This window comes from Pelophylax lessonae (genome assembly GCF_965119305.1).
Source record: "Pelophylax lessonae genome assembly, chromosome: 5".
In the NCBI taxonomy this organism is placed as follows: Eukaryota; Metazoa; Chordata; class Amphibia; order Anura; family Ranidae; genus Pelophylax; species Pelophylax lessonae.
Genome location: NC_138772.1, coordinates 195,871,218 through 195,892,101, shown reverse-complemented (window position 1 = coordinate 195,892,101; position 20,884 = coordinate 195,871,218). Strand labels below are relative to the sequence as shown.

At 38.7% G+C, this 20,884-nt stretch overlaps 1 protein-coding gene across 4 annotated transcripts in view; it reads left to right on the top strand.

The window, feature by feature from the left end:
- The window catches only part of POU6F2 (POU class 6 homeobox 2), an 870,107-nt gene that overhangs the window by 825,748 nt on the left and 23,475 nt on the right, over positions 1-20,884 (top strand). For all 4 annotated transcript variants that reach the window (XM_082258642.1, XM_082258643.1, XM_082258640.1 and 1 more), the window contains 2 exons: positions 7,260-7,466; positions 20,532-20,700. In XM_082258642.1, coding sequence (XP_082114768.1) covers positions 7,260-7,466; positions 20,532-20,700 — 376 coding nt within the window. The remainder of the gene's footprint in view (positions 1-7,259; positions 7,467-20,531; positions 20,701-20,884) is intronic.

Below are 20,884 nucleotides of genomic sequence, written 5' to 3'. Positions count from 1 at the left end.
CAGGTCAATATAACAGCCATTGATATGTAACATATGCCAGTAAAATGTACATAACATACTACAATACATAGAGTAGGGAGGTCAGGAGTACATGACATACAAAGGTGTGCATACAGTAGGTGTGTGCAGCCTATTGCATTAGTGTGTGCACCCCAAAGCTCAAACACACATGTGTGTGAGTGTGTTTGTGTATACAATTACACTGTATTGTCAAAAGTATTGGAACACCTACCTTTACACGCACATGAACTTTATTGACATCCCAGACTTAGTCCATAGTGTTCAATATTGAGTTGGCCCAACTTTTGTACCTATAACAGCTTTAGCTCTACTGAGAAGGCTGTCCACAAGGTTTTGAAGTGTGTCTATGGGAATGTTTCACCATTCTTCCAGAAGCTCATTTGTGAGGTCAGGCACTGATGCTGGACAAGAAAGCCTAGCTTGCAGTCTCCACTCTAATTAATTCCAAAGGTGACCTATCGGGTTGAGGACATGACTCTGTGCAGGCGAGTCAAGTTCCTCCACTCCAAATGCATTCATCCATGTCTTTATGGACCTTACTGCGTACACTGGTGCGCAGTCATGTTGAAACAGGAAGGGACCATCCCCAAACTGTTTCTACAAAGTTGGGAGCATGAAATGCACAGTGTAAATCTCTGCACCCAGCCCCTCTTCATCCATAGCTTCCATCTTTAACCCCCCCCCCCCCCCCCCCCACACACACACACAGTTTTAACCTACACACCCAGCATCCCCTAGCCACAATTCTGGCTTCTGCACAAAAATACACACAAAAGATTAAATTAGTAGGTGCACTGGTCAGCAGTTTAGTATAGCCCTCCAGCTGGCTATTGCTGATAATCAGACAAGTCAAAAGGGTGCTGCTGCTCTCTCTTTTGTGTTTTTGTCTGACTTCTGCACACCCAGCTTTCCCCAAGCTTTGCACATCCCAAAACCCTCTCACTGTCCAAGGCTCACAGCTCCTCTTTCACTATAACAAGGGACCTTACAGGAGCTGGCATGGCTCTATTAGGGCTTTTTTTTTTTATGTAAACAGCACAATGACTCACTATTCTGCCTCTCTCACCTGACAGTGACAGTGTGTAAGTAACCATGGTGGGTGGTCTCGACTGAGAGCATGTGCCCCAGGGGCCCAATTCTAGAGATTCCCTAGACCGCCACCCTTTTGAGAATGGGTGCAATGCTGGAATGAATGGAATACATGGTCTCCTTTGAGCTGCAGCCACAAGTGAAAGGCATGGCTGCAACTGAAAAAAAAAAAAAAAAAACAATGTGATTGCGAACAATGTGATTGCGAACAATGTGTGCAGTCAGTTAGTGGTGCAAAGTGTGGCTTGGGTGCACTCACCTCTCTGCACAAATTAAGTATATGTGTCAGCCAGTCCAGGATTGGCTAAGATTGGGCAGATGGGCATAGCATGACATGATAACATCATGGCAAATGTATGTAGTGCCGACTCTAGGAAAGTGTGTATTACACTGGTGCTGCAGCTAAGCTGTCCTTCTGTGACATGGTTGAAAAGTTGGATTATAACATAACACATAGAGATTCTCTTAAGGAATAGTGTCACAGTGACTCGATAGGCCAGGATATGAAGTGAATCCTCTACTCTGATATATCACTTGACATTTTCATCTACAGTTCAGCCTAGATACATAACAGTTTATAACAGAAACCAACAGCAACATTATTATAAAATTCTCAGTTCTGATATCATTTTGATAATAGGTATGCCTGTATATAGTACAAGTACTAATCATTTCCTAAGTACTGCTGCTATCTGCAGGAAGATTTACCTAGTAGGCTTCAAGGTCTCTGAAATAGCTTTTTCCCTATTGCCAGCTTTTAGAAAGTATTTACCTCACCATGTTAATGCAAATTGTTCCTGGATTTCATAAGTTTAGTGTTTTTAAAGTGTATGTCCACATAAAAACTTTAGCTTAGCTTTGGATAGAGTGAGAATGGGTTAGACCCCCTATCAGGTGTTTAATGCTATCAACTGCTTTGTTAGAGAGAATCACCCTCACCTCCAGTCCTGTTGAGAACATTTGACCAGACATGAAGTAAGAATAAAAATCCAACACTAAGAAAGACAGAAATAAAGAATATTTTCCTGGCGCCAATATATGGCAGCACGCTACCGCATATGAAGCCATGGATTTGCGCCAGGAAAGTAAAATTACGGTAAGTACCGTATTTTCCGGCGTATAAGACAACTGGGCGTATAAGATGACCCCCCTATTACATGATCTACCGGTAATACTTATACTTAGGTTACCTTGGAGATATTATACTTGGCGTATAAGACGACCTCCCATTTTTGGGGGATTTTTTTGAGGTTCAAAAGAAGTCTTATACGCCAGAAAATACAGTATTTGATACAATTTTCCATTTTACTGATGCCAACCAGGGCAGGTGCTAGACTATTTTGCTAGACTATTTTGCACCCTAGGCAAGATCAGCTAATAGCACCCCCCCCCAGTCAGCAATTTTATATCTGAAAAATATAAAGGTGAAAAAGCCTCAGAATAACCGAGATAGTGTGCAGCAAAATTCAGTCTGTAAATAAACACAAGGCTATGGCAGGCTTACCAGTCTAACTGCCTCATCCAGGAGAAAAAAAACAAGGGTAGTACCACCAGTTCCTCCACAAGGGGCCAAAGGGCCTGCCAAGCTGCCCTATATACTCCTCACAGGAGAGAATGCACCGCCCACACCATTCCCCTATCCAGTGCGCAGCGTTCGCCCAGTCCAAGACCCACAGTTCAATCACAAATAAGCAATTCACAGTAGAACCAATGACCACCACCGCCATCTTCAAAGAGGACAGGGCAGTGGCATACTGAGCACTGGAGCCAACAGGGAAAGCAGGACAATCTGTCCGCATGACCCTGAAACACCCAAACATTAAAAAAAAAATACAATGATAGGGACTACTTTAGGTCAAGGTCAAACAGTAGGAATCAGTGGCCTTGGCCATGCCCTCGGCGGCTGTGTGCCTTCAGCGGCTGTGCACCCTAGGCGGCTGCCTAGTTCACCTAGTAGTAGCACTTTCCCTGGCGCCAACATGGCAGCATATGTAGCAGTGTGCTGCCATGTTGGCCCCAGGAAAGAAAAATGACTAAGTATTTGATATAATTTTCCATTTTCTTTAGTATTATAGGGAAGGGCTAGACCAGTCAAATTTTTTTTTTTTGCTTGTGTACCCGTTCCGGATTTACCTTAATTTCCTTTCTGATGAAATCATTGTCAAAAGGGACAGGAAGTGAGGGGAATTCTCTCTAATGGTGACAAAGGGGAAAGCAAACAATATATAGGACTTTCATACCTATGTATGTGGGCTTCTATGGATGAAGCAATAAAAATGAAATAGTGTGCATCCAGCCTGAGATTTGCTTACTGGGAAAAACAGATTGCTACACCACTCTCATCCTGTAAGGCTGGAGTCACACTGTTTCCTGTGTGCTGCAAAGAGTATGGTAAGTGGGAATAGGACACAAAAGTCCTACAACAAAAAAAAAACAGAACAATTCTAATCCTCCCTCTCTCACTTCCTCCACTTCCTCTCTCTTTCTCTCTCTATCACAGTAGTGGAGCATTTCTTTTATCCCAGTGACACCTAAGCATTTTTTCTCCTACTGGAACCACAGATGCTGGGGCATTTTTCATCCAACATTGTTAGCCCCATATCTCACTATAACATACGCTTTGCTAGTAAACCCTTTAGTTTGCTTTGGCTCACTAAGCATGACACAATCATTGCCTTTATTTTGCCATGACATTTTGGCTGGCATTACTAATACCCTTACACCACCACTATTATCATGCTTTTCAAATTCCAACATTTTCCAAGGTATGATAATCCCTGAAAGAAAATTGCAGACTATACATAATTTCTCAATAATGAGTTGAGCGCATCCAATTAGCCATAGATTAAAGAGAAGCTTCAGTCTCCCCCCAAAAAATTTGAATTCAGCAGCTACAAATACTGTAGCTGCTGTCTTTAAATATAAGGGCACTTACCTGTCCAGGGATCTAGCATTGTTCTCACCCGAGCCGATTTTTTAATGGGCTTTGGGTCCATGCTCCAGCATCCTAATTAAAGGAAACCAACAAGGAACCCTTATGGCTTCACAGCCGGCTTCCCATTGCACATGTGGGAGCAAGGCTGCATTTTGTGAATGGTCCCACAGTCTTCTGGGACCTGTGATATGCCCCAGAAGGCTATGGGTGAAGAAGGGGAGTGAATTTACACTCAGATCGCTAGGATGATCTGAGCGGAAGTGGGAGCGGGTACTTGTCAAAACCAGTTACCTGCTCCTCCTCTTCAAAAAAGTGCAAAATGTGGCAGAGGAGGGGGGAGGAGGCAAACAAGCAGAACTTTCCCTTTTGGGTGAAGTCCTACTTTAAGTCCCTTTCACCCGTTCATTTCATCGGTTTAGTCACATCAAAATGGATGAAGTATTCATCAGTTTTTCATTCATTTTCCATCTGTTTTTCATCCATTTTTCAGACCATTTGTCAGTTTACATCCGTTTTTTTTCTGATCCCTTTTTTTTTAATGGAAGAAAAAAAATAGGGCTTTCATACTTTCAAAAAATGGATATTGACCGAAGCGGATGAAAACGGATAAAAACGGATGATCATCCATTGTCATCCGTTTTTCCAAAGGAATGTCAGTTTTTCATCTGTCAACGGATGGATGAAAAACAGACAAACGTTCCGTATGTGTGAAAGGGGCCTTATTGTTAAATTTTTGTTACACTATTATTTACATTTTAGTTATAAAGCAATGCAGTGTACTTATTGTGGGTTTGTATAAATTGTAAATAATGTTAAAATATTAATTGTTTTTATTTTTCAATAGACATTTTCTCATATGAGGTTGTCAGTAAAAAGTTTTCTCCATTAGTAAATTTTCCATATTTTGTCAGTGAAAAAAGTTGTCAGGAGTGTGTAATCTTGCAACTTTTATTATAAAACACAGACTATAATTTACAGGACTCCCATGACCACTCTGGATACCATGCAGTGATCTCCTTGAACACACACTAAGAATTTGATAGTATGGAGTGACCCTAACCTAATCAACGGACTTAGCTTATATACACTGATCCCATGGACACGACCAGTTAACTAATCTCAGAACCAATCACCATTTTCAAAGACATTACATGTCCTTACATTTTGTATTGGCAATGGATCCTTCTGACATTTGGCCCACATCTCTCCAAGAATTGAAGGCCAAAACATATATTCACTTGAATAACATATCATTGTATCCCGATGATAATCTCCTATATTGTACCTAGCAAACCCAGATCATTTTCTTTAAAATGTTTTGGCTATCGTCAGAGAATCTGAGACCTGCTTAAAAATCTGTGTTAATTGGGAGAAATTCACTCTCTAAAAACTCCTCTCAATTTACTCTTGTATTCTCAATTGCAGGTGGTAGATCAATGTAAATATCTAGGGGTAAATATTGTATATGATTATATCACCATCAATGTACTGCCTACCCTTGCAACCCGCAACCCTCCAGCAGAAAGTTAAACAATTAATGCAGATTCCCCTGGACCTTACGGACAAGGAGAAATTGCTGCAGGTTATAATTCTCCTTAATCAGTTTTATATTTTACTTAATGCTCATTGATTGGTCCTACTTATCGTCTTCAAACAACCTAATATTTTCTGTATCTCCTTTGTATCGCTAGAATCCCTTCCTTGGGTACCCTTGGAGACCCTCTAAATTAGGGTTGCCATCTCATCCCTTTAATCCTGGACACATATTAATTACACAGGTTCTGAGGCTAATATAATGCACATAAGGGCACCAAGTGAGTTTAATCAGCCATAGAACCTGTGTAATTATTGTGTATCCTGGTTTAAAGGGATGAGGTGACAATTGCTACTCCAAATGCTTTCACATACATATGGGTTAGCACTCCCTAACTTTAATTTTATTATATAGCAGCTTATTGGTTCATATCAGAGCATGGGTTTTCCCATCTGCTGTTGGTGCATACAAAGCAGCAGGTTTCTGCTGTTTCCTGCTATGAATCTTGAACCAATGGTTATTCCAAACAATCTGTACTACCCTTTACTTGACACCTCTATGACCACAGTATCTCTGAAACTTTTCATACATGCAGTAAAACCTTTTTCTCAAGGAGGACTGGTCTATGTGTCCAATATGATTTAACACTATACTACCTGAGCTCTTTACCCTATTGAATATCATTCACTTAGTAGGTATGTAGCCTTCCTCCATTCTGCTTAGTATATGCTATGGTACATAATAACTGACAGAAGAATTGCAGGAAATTAGCACATTTATTGACTGGCGTGAAGAGATGGTAATACATTGATAAGGAAACACTTCTGTGCCCACAATATAAACCCTTAACTTAGCCTAAAAGGAATCTGTCACAAAGAGAACCATTCTAGTATATGCATCCATTTCTTATTTAGTTTGATTAAAACACATTGTTGTCTGGGATTAAATTGCAGTGCAATACTATATTCAGTTTGGATACAGACATTTTCAATATTTATTCTTACACCATCTGAGTAGAGAGTAGTATTACATACTAAAATATCTATGCAGTTGTCTGCACTATACAGTTGGTATTTTAATAGAAAGTTTCAAGCTGCTAACTCCTCAGCAAAGATAGCAATAATGTAAAAATGAGTGACCATCTCTATGTTGTTGCTGTGTGCTCTTAAACCTCTTGCTAACCACCTAAGAATTTATGTGGAAGCAAGGAGGGTGGGACTTAAAGTGGTTGTAAACCTCAGACATGAAATATGAACAAAGCATATCCCTCTATAGTGTGTACTTGTCTCAGTTAAGAACATTGTGTCATTTCTGTCTGTAACTTCTTTCCTCTGCTATCAGCAGGAATCACTTTTGATAAGTTTTCCGGACACCAAGAGAAAAAAGGTGACAGGGAGGTATCTCCAGCTGATATGCAAAAGACTTAGGGATTTGGACTGTTTTGTATGAGTCCATCTGAATCTGCAGGTAGATTTCAACCCTCCTTTTATAGGGTAGTGTGCAAGGTGAAGTAACATCACACATCACCTTAAATCTTTGTATTGGTATTTTAGGTAAGATCAGTAAGATCAGTTGTGTCTACAAGTACAAGGTATGATCAAATGAAAGCAGATCCTTTTTGACATTTCTTTTAAATAAAGAAGTTGTTACAACATTACTAAATGCATGTTTGTCTTTCAGATTATTGGAACTATTCCACTCATGCCAAATCAAGTATCATCTAATCAAGCAGGAGGTGGAGCTCAGGGACTTCAAGTACAGCCCATCACACCACAACTACTGACCAATGCCCAGGGACAGATTATTGCCACTGTAATAGGAAATCAGATTTTGCCAGTGATTAATACCCAGGGTATAACATTGTCACCGCTCAAACCCGGACAGCAGGTAATGTGCCTTTCTTTTAATAGTGCCCATTGCTCTATAAAAATGTTACATTTTAGCCACATTTTGCATTTATCAATTGCAGCTTTTCAGTACATTAAAACAAGTTCACCTGGTTGACATCAGTACAATGCAGTAATTTTTCCCATCTGTATTTTAAAGTGGATGCCCCAGTGGGCAGAATAAGAGATATATAGAGACCTTCTCCAATCCTAAATGGTAAGGACTGAAAAAAAAAAAAAAAATGAACCTTCCTATATGATACTAAGAAAGCTGAGAATCCCAAACCTCACAAGATGGTGCATCTGGGCAATGCCTTCAGTGCCTCTGCCCAAGATCTGTGTTCACCACATACTGACAGAAACAAACCAGAGTCACTGTAGCCATTAATAATTTCTATAGAGACCTGATCATCCAGAAAACAGTAGCAGTATACTGGACATTCTGAGAACAGAACATTAGAACAGGCTTCATTCATATTAATTAGTAAAGAGATCAGTGGTATCTTTAGTAATTCATGTTCACAGTTGTTTGTAAGCCATGGTATATGCAGATCCTCCTGGGGCAGAGATGATTTCTTCATGAGCGGGTAGCAGCATTAAATACATGAACATCAAAGCATTTTTTCCTTATTATCTTATAACATCAACTATATTTATAACACAAATAGCATATTATTAATGTTAAAGTTAAAAATATAATGAAATCTTGAAACCAGGAGTGTTATACAGCCTAAGCTTACATATCTGGAAAATTAATTTCCAGCAAGCAGAAAACTCTCCCCAGAATCATTACAGTAAGTAGACAATAGAATAGAAGAAAGATGTTGTAGTACCTCCCACTTTAAAAGCTGGCCATACCCTACTATCATAACTAACAGATTCCTTCATTCACATAAATGAGGTGAATGTAGGAATCCCCTCCCTCCGGCACATTGTATTCTGATAGCGGCACCCACCACTGTCAAAATTCCCCTAATTAGTGGCTGCAGCTGACTGGCTACAGCACGGATTAACATCCAATTTTACAAAATGTCCTTTTGACAGAAGTCCAATAAACAATCAACTGTTGTTGCGTGCACGTGGAATTCAGTCAGCCCTTGCTGGGTCAGATAATTTACCATCAGCATATGTCTAGATTTAGATGTACAATTTCATATGTGCTCGCTTAAAGGTTAAGTTCATCTTTTCCAGAATATAGTCTTTGCATGTAAGAGGTCCCAGTAGATATATAAAATACTGTGCACATTTTCTCCAGTTGACCTCATCCATATCTAACTATCATTCCTTCCAGAGTCATTGCTGGAGGTGCTTGGATGCATAAGGTACCTACTTGTATATCTGGTGGGATAGTCACCTACTTGCTCCCTTTTGGAGATCCATCTTTACAACATATAACTCCATGTGCTTGTTTGATATTCCAACCTCACCAAGGCTGCTTGTCAATAATTACTGGACCAATTTTTTGAATTATTTTGACACGTTGCCAACTAACTGTGTGAGTAGCCATCTGTCCACTGAAAATCATTCTCTCCGCCACACATTCTAGATCCTTAACAACATTATGATAGCAGAGACCCTGGTGGCCAATTATATAATTGATCCTAATAAGACTAGCATCATGTGGACATGCTAGTGGGCTAATAGAGACTCTGATTGTTTTTGTGCCTTATCCTAAAAAAAAGAAGCCCACCGACCCTTAATTTGTTTCTAATTCCCACTACTGGGATTATTTCCATGGTATGGATTAAGCCCATTTCTGTTGGGAACAATTTTTTAAATGTTGTTCTCATACCCATCTTAGGTTTCCTTTCAGAACCAACTTAAACTGGGGAATCCGTGTTTTTGATGCTTTTCCCTCCTTTCCCTGTTCCCCTCTCCCTCATCCCTTTCCTAATTGTTAACTCCCCTTTTCATGTTTTTTTTCTTTACGCTGTCACATTACTTGTCATGGTGTATGATCTTTAAAGTTACTACTTGTCTTCACCTGTATTTGAACTAAAAAACTGTGCAACTTTGTAAAATATTCATTATTGTATTTTTCATACTGTAGTCCTTTTGGGCCTTCTGGAAGCCTGGCAGTTAGCAATTCCCTCACCCTAGGACATGGAAGCTGATAGTTGCTCACTCCCCACATTACAGGAGTGAAAACCAACTGTTTTTGCATCCTTTAAACAAGGCAGGATAAAGGGATGGCTAATTGAGAGCTTTTTTTAGACAGGCTTCCAGGGGAGTAAAGGGAACACAGGTATGATAATAAAATATTGAACATTATAAAATTCTGCACAGTTTCTTATTTGTTTTTAATATCAACGGGGGCTCCTTGTTTGCATATGCTTTTTTTCTGGAAAAGGCAAACTTAGCCTTTAAAGCAGAACTAAACCAACTGATTTAACTGTTTACCAAAAGAAAACTCAAGTACATGTGCAGTGTATGCTACATTCAGGACATCCTTCTGGTTATAACTGCCACAGTTTCCAGTGTAATTTTGTCAGCTCAGCTGAACTTTCAAACCCTTAGATGGCTGGTGCATAACTGGTAACATGTGTAGCACCATGGCAATTGTGTCATCTTGAACTGAAGATTGATAGGAGGGTTTCTTTCTACTTTAGGGCGGTTATGGAGATAACTGTTTACATACAGTAGTATGTTTCATTAAAAAAATGTAATAAAAAATCAACTTTGTGTATTCCAAATGTTGATGAGATGCACTGATCTTCATTTAAAAGCAAAAGAAAATGACAGTGGATGCAAACTTTAATTATATTCTTTATTATTTATTATTACCAGTTAAAAACTGTTATAAGATATGGGATTCAGTAGTTTTCCACAATTTAGTATATAATAATGATTACTGCATGTAATAATTATTCTTTAATATTTATACTGTACAATGAAGTATCTTAAGAAGTGCATAAGTTCTTGGCCATATCTTTGGTCAGATAAGTCTGTTAGCCTCAGCAGAAATGGTATATTTCATGCTGAAGTGATTGCTTGAACTGCACTTGGTATTGATGGTGGATAAGCCTCTTTTGCACTAAGATGCCCACATTAACAAAGCTTTAACAACTTATTTAAATAGATTTAGCTATTTATATTTAAATAACCCACTTTGCTTTCTTTCGGCTTGGTCTTCTGCTCCTTTATAACTCCGGGTAACTGGGTAAGATGGCCCCAGACAGGACATGTGAAGTATCCAGTCCAGAAAAAATATAAATGACCAACCTTTAGTGACACCACATACAATATACTGTGCTGTCCTTGGCAGCCTCTTATAACATTTATTTATGTCTCTAGAGATGCACAAAGAAAGGCTAGTGGAGAAGATGTTTATGAAATGATCATGTTTCTAATTCAACACCAACAGTTTCCCTGCACAAATTGAACACCGTGGGGTTTATTTACTAAAAAAGCCTTTAAAAAAAATACCATGGATGCCTAAGTTCTTGCAGAGGCCAAGATGTCTATGTTTGAACATCTTAATAACCTTTATATGTAAAAATTTGTTCTTCTGAAAAAATTTCTTGCTTGTATTAGTTAGGGAAAGGCAGCCCAGCAAAGTATAGTTATGAATAATACCTAAAGTAATTGAATTTAAGCCCAGTTGCAACAAAATGTTTTTTTTTTCTAGAATCAAGGAAGATTAAGACTGCTCTTTTAACCACTTCTGCCCCGGGAGGATTTGCCCCCTTAATGGCCAGGCTCTTTTTTGCGATTCGGCACTGCGTTACTTTAAAGGAAAATTGCGTGGCTGTGCAACGCTGTACCCAAATACAATTGATGTCTTAAATAGAGATTTCTTTTGGTGGTATCTGATCACTTCTGCTGTCTTTAGATTTTGCGCTATAAACAAAAAAGGAACGACAATTTTGAAAAAAACACCATATTTTTTACATTCTGCCATAAAACATTCCCAATAAAATTTTTTTAAAAATTTAATTTTTTTATGAGTTTAGGCCAATTTGTATTCTGCTACATATTTTTGATAAAAAAAATCCCAAAAAGCGTATTTTAATTGTTATAAAAGTTATAGCATTTACAAACTACGGGATATATATATTTTTTTTATTTATTTATTTTTTATTAGTAAAGGCAGTGATCTGCGATTTTTAGTGGGACTGCAACATTGCGGCAGACAGATCGGACCCCTAACTGACATTTTTGACACTTTTTGGGGACCAGTGACACTAATACAGTAATCAGTGCTAAATAATATGCACTGTTACTGTATAAATGACACTGGCAGGGAAGGGGTTAATACTGGGGGTGATCAAAGGGGTTAAATGTATATCTATGTGCTTACTGACTGTGCGGGGGGGGGGGGATTGGGGTTCTGTGACAGGCACAGACAGTTTGCAGTTTCAGCTTAGCTGAAACTGCTGATCTGTCCCTGCCTGTCTGAGTGAAGGTCCGCCTGCTTTGTTAACATAAGTAGGTGTGTCTTCTCTCTGTTTCCTGAATGATCGCGGGAGGAAGGCGGCAATCCCACAGTGGGAGCGCGGCTCCGGCGGTGCATGTGCGCCGCCGAAACCATTTGCAATCCAGTCACGTAGTACTACGTGACTGGACGCAGCTGAGCCACCCTGCCGCAGTAAAAAGCCGGTCGGCAAGTGGTTAATTACTTTCTTTGTCCCTGTTAAGGAGATTTCTCTGTCAGGTCTTTATTCCCATTTAATAGATCTCCTTCACTTCCTATTCTAATACCCCTTTCCTTGACAGGAAGTGAGATGAACCTTCCTAACGGTGACGAGGACAGCAATAAATTCCTAACAAATTCTAAACCTCCTTTAGTCTTGTAGACTTACCTAAGTTTGCTGTTTTATTTACACCTATCAATTAGGCAGGGATTAGAATGTGTGTCCTTCACTTTCTGTTTTGATACCCAACAAATGGCAGAGATTGATATAAATTCTAAATTTTTTTTTGCACTCTATCCAAAATAAAAAAGGCACGGCTGAAGTTTATCTTTAAAGGACTCCCAGCAAGCCAATCCTACTGCTGAAATCCATGTCATTCAAAAAGCCATGACACTGCATCTTACTAACTTCTGCATTCTCCTCAGTCTGACAAAGGTGCATGAACTAAGGTCCCTTCAGACCATTAGTTTCTCAAGCGGAACCGATTGGACTTCTCTCTATGGAGCGGCTGATGTCAGCAAACCTGTGTCCGCTAGGGTTGCTACCTCACCCCTTTAAAACCTAACACAGGTTCTGTGGCTGATTTAGGGGGTAAATAAACTCACTCAGTGCCTTATCTGCATTAAATTAGTCTCAGAACCTGTGTAATTATTATGTGTTTGGTTTTAAAGGGATGATGTGGGAACCCTAGTGTCTGCTGACACCTGCTGGCATCTGATCCAATCCAGTCCAGTCTGCTGAAAACAGACGGATTGGGATCTGTTCCCCATCCATCAGGCAAATCGGATGACAAATTGGATGGAAACGGACAGACAGTACATTTCCATCCAACCACCCCCTAGAGAATAGCGGGAAGTGTCCGGGCTGACATGGACCTGTCAGTAGAATTTAGAGTAGGAAACTGCTTTGAATAAAACATTGTATGTGCTGTAACAAAATCAGTTTAGCTAATCCACTGCAATGTCCATTTTGGGACATCAGCCATCAGCCATCATTCTATTTCTGAATAACCGCATCCTATTTTCTTTGCAACCTCTTCCTTTGTCTGACTCAACTTATTGTTTGTGCCATGTAAAAACTTCATGTATTCCTGCAATATAATTGGTAATTGATTAACTTCATCCATTATCTTAAAAATAAGAGTGAAACAGTCATGAATAATAAACCAACATTATTCCCCAGCAGCATTTTTTAATATATGTGTACAAAAGTAGTTGTTGGAGAAAGAATGTGATGTAAACCACAAAAATGAATAAGTCCAGAAAAAATAAAAGTCCGTATAAGTGTAATACACCAGTGTGAAATCGTGTAACCAACGTGATGGCTTAAATCCACCATTAAAATGATACTGTGACTGTGAGTCCCTCTCCCTTTGTTTTAACACTCACCAAAAAAAATTGCTACCCATTTTCATGAGTAGTCAATAGCGCTTAAAACAGATGTTATATCTCCTTTAAAGAAAATCCAAGTTGCCACTCCACCTTCCTTATAACTTTAGATCTCATCAAGTATATGTAGAAAGAAGAGAAAACCTCCAATAGTATATCACTTAAAACACCAGGTTATTTATTCAGTTAAAAGATATCCACTCACATTTAAACATTAACACAAGCATTATGCATAAAAGGTAGTCCTGTAGCAGTCCTTTAGTAATCTCACCAAATCCACACTGGTGTGACCACTGTTGAACCTTGCCACTCATTCTCCCGACATTAGCTCGTCACATGCGGTCGCCACGTAGCTACGCTCTGACACATTTCGTCATATCCGACTTCGTCACAGGGGGCGACTTCTTTAAAAGGGGGAGGACCAATGTGTTCAATGTCTGCCTTCACCTGCTGCCATACTATATACATATTCATCCCATATCTGTTAAAACATTGTCTTGTGGCTGACTAGGTGCTCATTCATGTCCATTACCACAATGCACAACAACATATCACAGTGCAGCACAATGCATGGTGCCCTTTGCTATATGGGGTGGAAAAGTGCAGCCTGACTTAACCTCCCTGGCGGTATGATTCTGTCAGGAATTCTGTACCAAAAGCGGTACAATTTTTTTCATGGAAATTTGGCGTTATGTATTATAGGCCTACAATTCTTAGTAATTACTGACTTAAACCTGACCAAAACAAGACTAGTAGACATCCCAGATGTGATAAATTGGAAACACAAACGCATGAATTATAATCGAATCAATAATATAATTTTATTATATAATATATATAAATATATTATTGATTAGACTATAATTCATGCGTTATATATTATACATATATATATGTGTGTATATATATATATATATATATATATATATATATATATATATAAAACGCATGAATTATAATCGAATCAATAATATAATTTTATATATATATATATATATATATATATATATATATATGCATATATATATATATATATATATATATATATATATATATATATATATATATATATATATATATGCATATATATATAATATAAAATGTGTTTGTGTTTTGTGCAACATTTTTTTTTTTTAAATTTCCCTCCCTAGTTCCACTCCCATGCAGCATTGCTGCTGCAGGGAACGGAACTAGGAAGTCCTCCTACCGACAGACGAGTGGCAGAGATCTCGGCTGGCGGTCACAGCAATGAGAGCTCATCGCTGGATCGCCAGGATAAGGTAAGACACTCCGCTGTGCTGTCTGCATAGCTCTGCACATTCACCCCGAGCGTGACTCGGGGATACCGATAATAGCAGGAAATTCCTACCTGAGTCATGCTCGGGTTTACCGCTAGCTTGGTTAAAGTGGTTGTAAACCTTTACATATACCCGGTGAAGTAGCTAGTCATAGGTGATACACAGAGATGAAACAAATCGTCCTACATAAGTTGTACCTGTTTATCTGCAGCAAACTGTCCTGTACATCTGTTGAAAGTCCAGAACTTATAAAGCTTGTCTGAGCAGTCAGAAATCAGGGTGCTGAGATCTGAAATTACACTCTGCAGAGCTCAGTGAGGACCACGCTTCACACAGCACACAGAAACAGAGCTGAGGCTGTCAATCTGCTGGAGCTCCCTCCCCTGTCACCTTTTTTCTCATGGTATCAGGAAAATTTGTCAGAAGTGACACATGCAGAGGAACAAAGCAGCAGACAGAAATTACAGTAAATTGAATGTAAAAAGCACATTGTTTTTTTGGGCTTAGGATGTAGTTTAAAAGGCACATTGGCATTATATTAATACTGTATATATCAGGTTCTTTGGATATTTATAGACCTCATCTTATGGATGTTGTGCAGCACTTTCTTTAATATAAAGACAGAAATGACTCTATGGGGTTGATTTACCAAAGGCAAATAGACTGTACACTTTGCAAAGTGCAGTTGCCCTCTGCAAGTGCAGTTGCTCCAACGCTTAGTAAATGAGGTAAGGTTTTACTTTCCAAACGGTACCCAGTCATGTGCAAGGAAAATAAAACAGCATTTTTGCTTGCACATGATTGGATGATGGAAGTCAGCAGACTTTCTGCTCATTTACTGGACTGATGAGGACTGGTGTAAAGTCATTTTCTCTGATGAATCCCCTTTCCAATAGTTTGGGGCATCCGGAAAAAAAACTTGTCTGGAGAAGAAAAGGAGAGAGCTACCATCAGTCCTGTATCATGCCAATATGAAAGCATCCTGAGACCATTCATGTGGGGGGGGGGGGGTAGCTTCTCAGCCAAGGGAGTGGGCTAACTGTCAATTTTGCCTAATTTTGCCTAAGAACACAGCCATGAATAAAGAATAGTACAAAAATATCCTTCGAGAACAACTTCTCCGAACCATCCAATAACAGTTTGGTGACAAACAATGCCCTTTCCAGCATCAAAAGCGATAGCTAAGTGGCTTGGGGAGCCAGGCAACTCCTCAGAACTTAATCCCATTGAGAACTTGTGGTCAATCCTCAAGAGGCGGGTGAGAAAAAAAACCCACAAATTCTGAAAAACTCTAAGCATTGATTATGCAAGAATTTGCTGCCATCAGTCAGGATGTGGACCAGCAGTTGATTAATAGCATGCCAGGGCACATTCCAGAGGTCTTGAAAAAGAAGATCAATGCTGCAAATTTTGCATAAACCTAATCTAATATTCAAAAACAGCCTTTGACACTTATGAAATGCTTATAATTATACTTCAGTATACCATAGTAACATCTGATAAAAAGATCTAAACACTGAAGCAGCAGACTTTGTGAAAATTAATATTTATGTCATTCTCAAAACGTTTGGCTACGGCTGTACACTCTGTACAGTATGCTGTATACTCTATAGAGGGATATGCTTTGTTCATATTTCATGTCTGAGTCATTAACCTGGAACATGGATATAGTGAGCTCTGAAATCCACAATAAAGCATAACTCAATATTATGGTCTCAGAATTTAATATAAATAACTTTAAAGATAGGTACACCCAAGCAACTATTATTTTCAGAAGGAACCTAACCATGCCACGCCCAAACCTTTCTCATGACATGTATGTTAAATAGAAATTGTCCAATGAACCGGGAATTTTAACCCTGACCCTTATCCTAAATTATCTCTGTACACAAAGTAGAGAAAATGAGGAATGAAGGAAGAAACAGAATTTGTTAAAACATTACTCACATTCTACCATGTAAGCATTTATTCATTGCACTTCATCAGCCATTATCACAAATCTATTAGAAAATTATGTCATACCTCAGCTGACATCTGTTATTTTTCTTCTTGACACATAACTAAATTCAGTGCTGGAAAGACTCACTGTTAGAAGTTTCTCATGGTTTTTGTATTATTGATTATATCTTCCTTGAGAAAAATACAACTTATCGTGTGAAATTTTATTTTATTATAACATAACATTTAGAAAGTCTGTAAATTCCAAGTGTTTCATTTATAGAAATTCCCCCTTGACTATAGCAGCAGGTGGCCCTCAATATGCCCCTTGTCAGCACGTTTCACCTCCATGATTACCACCCAAGGGTGTAACAAAGAGATGTTGTCATGGTGACCATTCTTTTGACACACTAAGAAAAAAAAATGGCCAGACTCTGGTTAGGGTTGGTTTTCCTGAAGGAGTAGAATGATCGCTTAGCCCAGTTAGGCTGTGTTTACTTCATACAGTGTACTGTATACAGGAAAATGTATTAGCATATACAGAAAATACATTGCATTTTTTATTCCCTGCTCATGAATTTGAAGTGAATAAAATACATTGGGCAAGTAAACTTTCTACTGCTTTTGTAAACCCAATCATTTTGTTTATTAAGGAAAAAAGCTCTGTTCAGTACACACATTTGTATCCAGAACCAAGATGAAAAACACCAGGGTTGCCTCCATCTTTGATGTTCTTTGTTTGAGGAACAATAAAAGTAAACTGGTCAGACAGTGGTAAGATTTGGTTTTCCTGAAGGAGTAGAATCAAAACAAATCAATTGGGATGAATGCTGCAAATGGGTTGGCAATGAAGAGAAGCATATGTGGAAGTCCAGGATTACAACATAGAGGAACCCTGTGCAAGCAAGGAATACTAGAAGTATCACCGTATTCATCATCACCTAGGCAAAGTGGGCAGTGTACCCTTGCAGCGGAATCTACAGTAGGAGTACAGTTTTTTTCTCTGGAGCTCGGCATTAAAAAGCAAATTGAAGGAACACTTTTTCTACTTACCCTAAATCTCATTAAGGGGGACAGGGATCAGCTATTTAGAGACGATTGAGTTATTCTGCTGCCTAGAAAAGTAGTAATAAGTGTAGATCGCAAAAAACATCCAAGTAGTGAAGTGATAATTCCTTCTGGTGTAATGGAGCTGGACAAAGAATAACAATGTATTAGTTGAGATGAAAGGCCTAAAACACCTTAAGAAGGAGAGGGGCTCCAAGCTTTAATACCACCTTTTCCTTGCGTAGGATCAAATTATGTTATTTACAGGACAGAGCTGCCAGCTCTGACACATGTCCCACCAAGGTGATGTTCTAAGGTTGTGCATTTTGCATTAATAAGAATCAAGTTGGTATATTTAAGCACATGAGCTATTAGATTTGTGAGATTATGCATTTGACAGAGCCTCAACAGCAGAAGCCTGCCATAGCTGCAGGTATATGTGACATATATAAAAAGAAAGGTGTTTAGAAGTATGCCTACAGCTTTTGCGTTCCAAGTCAGAAAATGTAGTTGTAATTTTGCCCATAAACTGCAGTGAACTCCAACCGGGATTAGGTAGAAGAGTTGGCCACATTGTGCCACTAAAAAAGACTCAGAGGAGTGTATTGACTCAAGCAGAAGATAACAATCCAAACTTTCAGGGTCAAGTTTTCAAGGAGTGACCCAGAACACTGCAGCCCACCCTAAGACTATAAGTGGATCTCTATCTTCCCCCAATCAGTGCAACCCCCCACCACAGTTAGTAAGCACCCCCTATGGACACACTTAACCCCTTGATCGCCCCTGATGTTAACCCCTTCCCTACCAGTGTCATTAGTTCAGTGACAGTGCATTTTTTTTTAGCACTGATCACTGCATTAGTGTCACTGATCAAAAGTGTCAGTTAGATGTCCGATTTGTCCGCTACAATGTCGCAGTCCCACTAAAAATCGCTGATCACCGCAATTACTAGTAAAAAAAATAAATAAAAGTTCCATAAAAAATATTGCATCGGTTGTATATGCTAGAACTTTTGCTAAAACCAATCAATATGCACTTATTGTGATTTTTTTTACAAAAAATATGTAGCAGAATACATATTGACCTGAACTGATAAAAATTAGATTTTTAGATTTTTTTATTGGCTTTGTTTTATATCAGACAGTAAAAATATTGTTTTTTTTTTTTTAATCAAAATTGTAGCTCTTTTTTTGTTTATAGCACAAAAAATAAAAACAGGGGTGATCAAATATCACCAAAAGATCTATTTGTGGGAAAAAAGGACATCAATTTTATTTGAATACAGCGCAATTGTATGTTAAAGTAATGCAGTGCTGTATTGCAAAAAATGGCCTGGTCATTAAGGGGGGTAAAACCTTCCGGTCCAGAAGTGGTTAATAATTAGTGTTGCAGCACCTAATTGTTAAATTTTTCTGTGAAACCAGCTGAAAAATGGGTCTAACAAAGGTGCTCAGTGGTTCCGATATACAGTACACTCTAGCTCCTGATGCTCAGCCCACATAGCTTACAAAAGTCTTCAGAGGCTGGGTCACACCTGAGGCTGTGTCATGGTTCTGCATCTGAAGAGTGCTCTGCAGCAATCTAACATACTACACAGTGGTCTGAGAAGCCCCACAAGTAAATCCCAGAGCTTGAAAATTACACGTCAGAAAGACTGATAATACACCAATTCAGATAGCTGCATAAAAAGACCATGTCAGCAGCATGTTGAGGAAGTCTTAAATGAAGAAAAAAAAAATGAAATCAAGAAAATGACTAGTAAAAATGGTAAAACTTTCCTCAATAGAGCAAAGACATCAAGCCTATGACACTAGCAAAAAAATGAAGCACAAAGGGAGTGGGAGGGGTTATACCTGGCTAGCCAACTGTTTTTTTTTTTTTTTTACCAGGGTCAAATTCCTCCCAAAGGCTGCAGTCTAAAGCCCCGTACACACGATCAGATTATCGAAAGATCTGTCGTCCATTTTTTGTGGCATGCTAGTCTGATGTGGAAAGTGAAGAGGTTATTTTCATACAAATATTCCCGTACGACAGAATTCTACTTCAGAAGTGATGCCATGTGTTGGATTGCTTTGTATGTGTTCTTTCGTCTCTGAGCATGCCTAGTCTTGCTCTTATGATTTTTTTCCGTCGAAATCTGTACTAATGAGACGAAAATCGGACGTTGTTTTACAGACAACAAAAATTTTATAGCCTGCACATCAGGATTTTGTCAGCCGAAAAGTCGGAGTCGGCTGTCGAAAGCACCATACTAACAATCCGAAAATCGACAGATCGGTCGTCGGACAAATTTTCCCTTCAGATTTTCTTATCGTGTGTACGGGCCTTAACCCAAGTGTTTCTGATTACCAGAAGAAGAAGAAAGAAAAACATTTGAGCAAATATAAAGGATTTTATAAAATGGTCAAAAATGTATCCCTCTTTACTCATATAAATTACTTTAAATGGCTATGAAAACATAATCCAGACAGACGTGTATTGAGTCATATGATACAATAACAACACAGGACAACCTTTTACACCTGGCTACAATCAATGCATTTATGTCTAACAATCCAGTCCATAAAGCTTCCTCTTCATCAGCTTTGAGTGTTGTTTAGTTACGTCATTAATTAAATTTGATTGTAAATAAACTTCAAAAGACCCACTTATAGCAAAAAGATGTAAGAGACAAGAAAAAGAAACAATGCTACTGAAAAGGTATTTTAATTATACACTTCAGGAATTATTTATGCTCATGTTTTTACATTCTAACATATAGCTCCATCAACCAGCACAGACATCGGTGGGTCAAGCAACATCACAGGCCAACCTTTTGCACCTGGCTCACAATCAGGCATCAATGTCCCAAAGTCCAGTGCGTCAAGCTTCCTCTTCTTCTTCTTCATCTTCCTCTTCTTCAGCTTTGAGTGTTGGTCAGTTAGTCAGCAGTAAGTATAGTTGTTCTATATATCATTTTCTCTGTCTTAATGCCTTTGCATGTGCTCTTTGCTTGTTTTCTGAAGTGCTTTTTATCCAGCATTCTTAACCTTGACTCTTGAAAAGGCATATTAAACAATTTTAGGTGTACTACTACATTACAATAATGGCCACCAATTTGGCCACCTAGAGTAA